At 47.2% G+C, this 5,482-nt stretch overlaps 1 protein-coding gene across 1 annotated transcript; it reads left to right on the forward strand.

Moving 5' to 3' along the window:
- The first annotated feature begins 1,735 nt into the window (after positions 1 to 1,735).
- On the forward strand, positions 1,736 to 2,308 carry LOC147980017 (uncharacterized). Its single transcript, XM_087516811.1, has one exon. The coding sequence runs from the start codon at positions 1,736 to 1,738 to the stop codon at positions 2,306 to 2,308; it is 573 nt and encodes a 190-aa protein (XP_087372937.1).
- Positions 2,309 to 5,482: the final 3,174 nt, after the last annotated feature.

Below are 5,482 nucleotides of genomic sequence, written 5' to 3' on the forward strand. Positions count from 1 at the left end.
GGGCTTAGTAGCTGCAGGGGTGGCTAGGATGACGGTGGTCGGCGATGACCGAGGAGGACGAAGGCGAAGCAGCGCTGCGGGGCCGTCCCGGCTCGAGTGCTTGGTCGGCGACGACGAGGCGGACAACGGGCGGAGGAAGAAGAAGTCGACGGCACCGTCCACGCAGCTTCCCGCCTTGCTCCGATGCCCTGAACGGACGCAGACGAACACGACGAACCTCCAGGACGCGCCCCGCACGCCGAGGAGGCCGTTGGACGCGTCAACCAGGGCGGGGCAGCGGTGAATACGTGAGCTCGCAGGCTCGAATTTGAACCAGAGAGGAGGGGCGAAGGGGGATCGAGGGGGAATTGGCGAGGGCGATCTAGGGTTTCTCATAGACGTGCTTATAGGCTTGGGGGAGCGACGTGGAGGGCATCCACGGCCATGGCGCACAGGATGTGCGCCACACATCTCTTTGCCTCCTGTAGCGAGGTGGGAGAAGGCCCAGGTTGGGCTGGGCCACACTGTAGTTAGTGGGCTCAAGTGCAAAGTATGCACTTGGCCTTTTGTCTTTTTTTATTTTTCTTCCAGTAGCTTTTTCATTTTCTTTTAGACACAAATGGCTTTGCAAATATATGCCACTGACCAAAACAAATTCTAAGAAATATTGTGCACTCCCACAAAAAGTTTGGAATCTAATTGAAGCTGTTAGAATTTTGCATAGATGGCAAATCAATTAATTTGCTGATTTGGCACTATATTAAATTGCTATAGACCATCTTTGCTTGGAGGTGATGTTGTATTCCTTAACAATTAAATGTTACGGAATTTTGGGTAAAAGATGAACTATTTTACAGCAACTTTTGTGCAACTCCATATTTCACTTGCAAATTGAGTTTGATTTGAAAGTGGAAATTTCAAAGGATATTTGAATCAAAGGTGATCAAGCACTATTTAGTAAAATGATTAGCTTAATCACAGAGGGTTACCGTAGAATGACACTGGGAGTGTTACACGGTTCCAATTTTGTTCATACCTACCCTTAAAATTTCCTGATTGCTATTGTTCCCGTAAAAGTAATTGGTTATAGCTTGCATTGTCCAACAGAATATCGACTTGTAATTGTGAGTCGCTCCTGTATTGCGCTGTGTTTGGGTAGGTTCTTCATATGCAACCAGTAGTGTGGCAAATGACGGAAATTTTTTAGAACTACCAAGATGCCCATGTGTTGCATGGAACACCAAGCTGCATTTGTCTGAGTAGTTTATCTTGTGGGAGATAAGGATGAACGAGGCAAGGCCTTATCTGTAAATGTGGAGAGAGGTGCGGGTATCATTTGTAAAATTGTCATAGTTTGCTTTCTACCCGTCAGCGATAGATCGGACGGTCTATATTACAAGATGGCGGGCACACCATCATCACCAACTCGGTTTTTTATAAGAGTATTTTATAGGAGTAGTAGAGATAATAGATAGTAGATATATAATATATATATATAAGATATATAAGATATAAGAAGTAGTGATAAATATAAACATAACATAAATATAATATATATATAAGAGTAGAGAAGAGAGTAGAGATAGCAGGGACGTCGGGAAAGGATCACGCGCGCGGGGGAAAAAGCGGCCGGGCGCGTGCTAGTTTTGGCGCGGGGCATCTGGCACACTTTATAAAATCCAACACCCTCCCACCGCTCTGTGCCTCACCACCGCTCTCTCTACGCTCTTTCTCGCCTCTCCGCAGTCACGCCACCATGCCGCCACGCCACCCGAAAACTTGGGGCTACCATGGCGTCCGCGCGCGCCCCTCCGGCGGCTTCTCCATCGAGATCCAGTTTCGTGAGGTGTGCCTCGGCCTCGGCACTTTCGACACCGCCCATGAGGTCGCCCGCGCGTACGATGCGGCGGTGTGGTGCCTCTGGCGGCCTCGTAGGAAGATGAACTTCCCCAACGTGCCGATGCGGGAGCTCGCGCCTCCGCCGCGACTTATCACCAACGAGCATCATCGCGACTACCGGAGGCGGGAGCACCGTCTCGGCATCGCCGAGATGGACGAGGAAGCCATGGTGATGTGGTGCCAACGCTTCCCACAGGACATTATCAACGAGCGCGAGTTCTACGCGCAAAGGATGGCGGCGAGGGATAAAAGGAGGGCGGGGCGAGCCGCCTATCGCGAGGACAGGCGTACGCGGAAGGCGGCTGCTCAATTCAACATCAAGCTAGGAGCAGCGTCGCCCTGGGACTCCGACGACGATCGGTATCTTGGCGCCTACATTGAGGCGTTGGAGGAGGACATCACCGAGGCGGAGTCGGACGACGAGGAGTAGTTGAACTATCTACTTTCTATCTATGCTATATCTATGCTGAGAACTATCTATGTATCTATCTATGACAGTATCGACTCAGTGTCGAAAGTGTATCGATTCAGAGTAGAAAGGAGAAAAATATATAGCGCGTCTGCTGGAGTGACGCGCGCGCATAAATTTTTTTTAGCACTCCGTGGCCCGCAAAAACTAGCTATTTCGGCACTGTAAACGCTGTTTTAATGCGTCGCGCACTGCGCTTCTGTTGAAGATACTCTAACATGGAAGATGAGTGCTTTAATGCTGCCCACAAGATGCGTGAGTATTACTCCCTGTGTTTCTTTTTACTCTGCATATAATATTTGGTCAAAGTCAAACTTGGTTAACTTTGACTAAGTTTATAGAAAAAAAATATTGAGATTCACAATATGAAATCAATATTGTTAGATGCATCATGAAATTAATTTTCATACCATATAGCTTTAGTATTCTAGATGTTGATATTTTTTCCTATAAACTTGGTCAAACTTTACGAAGTTTGACTTTGACCAAATCTTATATGCATACTAAAAAGAAAGGGAGGGAGTACTATAATTTTCTCGCCATGTTGAGATTTTGAAACCACGAGTGCGAACATGCAGAGGAGCAATGAAGACCAAACACGGGATATTGGGGACATCTTCAAGGAATGTGGCAAGTTAAAGAGGAGCTGCACCAAACCTGTAAAACGAGCTTTGGTAAGTAACACCCTTTCAATTACTTTCGTTTAGCCTCGTGTTCTTTGATGTGTATATGTTGTGGTTTCTGTTTCTCTTAGCCTCGTTTTCTTTGATGTGTGATAAGAAGAATCTTAATCGTCCTAATGCTTTCGTTTTTAGCTTGATGTAGGAAGTGGGTGTTCTCACCTTGGAGTCTGTTTTATATTTCTCCTTTTGAATTCACTTCTCGAAGTCATGTTTATCTGCCTTCTACTAAATGGATCTGGGTTGCTCTAAGTATTGATCTAAAAAAGAAGTAACTTCATGTCAAGATGTAGTTCCTGTGAGGAGGGAAGTATGGTCAACCTAGAGATCATGTTTCCAAAATGAGGTTAGCTTACACACAAGGTGCCCATTCCCTAATGATGCTGGATTAGACACAAGGTGCAAATTCCCAAATGATGTTGGATTACACACAAGCCAGGTGGAGTCGTAAACTGTTCGTGTCCTCGTGGCTCTAGTAAAGGCTAAAAGAAAGCATGCATCATCCCTTGAGAATGTAGCTGAGTTCCTGAAGAAGCGAAAAGAGCAATTAGATGCTCTCTTCGCCCAACACAAAGAAGAGATGGAAGAAGCCAGAAACAAGCTAGCAGAGGCAGAGCAGGGTAGGCGTCTCCTGCTATCTAAAATTGTTGTCAATACAAATTTTCCTTCATAATAGCCAGGTTCAAATGTTTATCCAGTCAACATTCCTGTTGTGATGTCCGTGCATCTACTGATGTGGCACAAAATAAAAAAAATTCAGGTCATGTAATAACAGAAATTACTTTCCAAACAATAACAGATGAAGCATTGGACATCGTATAGTTCACACGCAAGCCCAACATTCCAAGTTCAACTTCCACATCAAACTCATGTTCATAGATATCTGCACATTCATAGATAATGTCCGCAACCATGATTCACTTCAAAGCCAAAAAATTGTGAGGAGAGTTATAAATAAAGAAAAAAACTCTAGTTCCTACTACCAGTGCAAGCACAACAAGTCAAGACCATACATGATTAATTATATTTTGGACATTTTTTGAGTAAACGCGAATAACTTCTGGAGGCAAGTATAATATTTCTAATGTTGGCCGCGGCTGGGGTCCATGATGTTTTGAGCCAAACCGAGCAACACACCGGGTGTCTGCCGGCAACGCGGTGGTCGTAACATTCATGGGTTCCGAGCGATGGCGGCTCCCGTGGTCTACTATTCCTCGGTGTCGGTGGTGGCCGCAGACGTGTTGGCCACCTCCGGCAGCATGCCGCGGGTCCGCAAATGTTTGCATCGGATGGCACGGCCAAGCACGGTGCACTGGACGTCGTGGTCCCCCGTGTGCTAGTGTGCAACAACTAATGACTCTTTTGCGAGCAGGCTTGGAGCGTCGAGTTGATGCACCAGGGGCCAGCTTGGAGCTGCGGCTTGCTCCTCCGCTTGCCCGCCTGCGGCCTCATCCATGGTACTGACGGCCTGGGGTGGGGAGGGAGGTGGAGCAGCGAGTTGCTTGGCTTGTCGGGGCACCCAACCGGCTTTAATGCCAGAGAACTTGTCTTCCTTCTCACCTGATGCTAAATAGCGGGCGGTGTGGAGAAAATGGTTCAATTAGGTTATGGGGAGCAGCGGTGTGGTGCAGTTCTTGCCAGGCATCTGGCCTCGTTTAAATAGCAGGCAGACAAGAGGAGCCAACCAAGGTTGCATTCTAAAAATGTCGGTCGGCTCGCGGAAGGACGTGTTGCCGGCACACACGCGGATTCAATGGAGGCAGGTGGGCCAGTCTAAAGCCAGTTGCATGCGGCGAGGAGGCGTGTTCAGCCTGGCCTGCAATGAGTGGGGCCCTCTGGGTCGGCGCGCCGGTTCAATGCCTGCGCTATGAGAGGTCGCGTCTGTGTCGGAGCAATCACACCCTCCAGTCCTTTTTTGTTTTCCATTCACATTTTACAAGTAAAATTCGTGGACAAACTTTGACCCAAAATACGATGGGGACTAGTAAACCAGGACGGAGGTAGTAGTTATGAATTCCATTTTTGCTCCATACTAATTGTTCTAAAAACTAGTACTTATAACGCGCCATTGAAAATCGGAACTCTTACCCTGCTAAAAATGATATTTTAAACATGGCTACTCGATCAGTGGCGACTGGCAAGCCACCGCCTCCAGGTCGTTCACATGTGGTCTCGACCATCAACTCCTACGGATCAAATTATCATGCGAGCTGGCTATTCCTACAAAGGTGTGCTATACCACGTACCTGGTACCCGCGCATGCAGCAATCGTGCACCTAGGTTTTTAGGGTTTATTTGTTTACGCTGCCTTTACGTAACTCTCATGTGTGCGAGACAGTGAGAGACCGACTGCGTGTGTGCGCCTCTTCTCTTCATATATGTACTCTACCGTTTGTATGGTGTCCAAAAATTATACAGTAGTAATAACTAGCAATGTGTCAATGCATTGTGACAT

The sequence above is a fragment of the Triticum urartu genome, chromosome 3A (genome assembly GCF_056163025.1).
Source record: "Triticum urartu cultivar PI428250 chromosome 3A, HENAU_Tu73, whole genome shotgun sequence".
Classification (NCBI taxonomy): domain Eukaryota; kingdom Viridiplantae; phylum Streptophyta; class Magnoliopsida; order Poales; family Poaceae; genus Triticum; species Triticum urartu.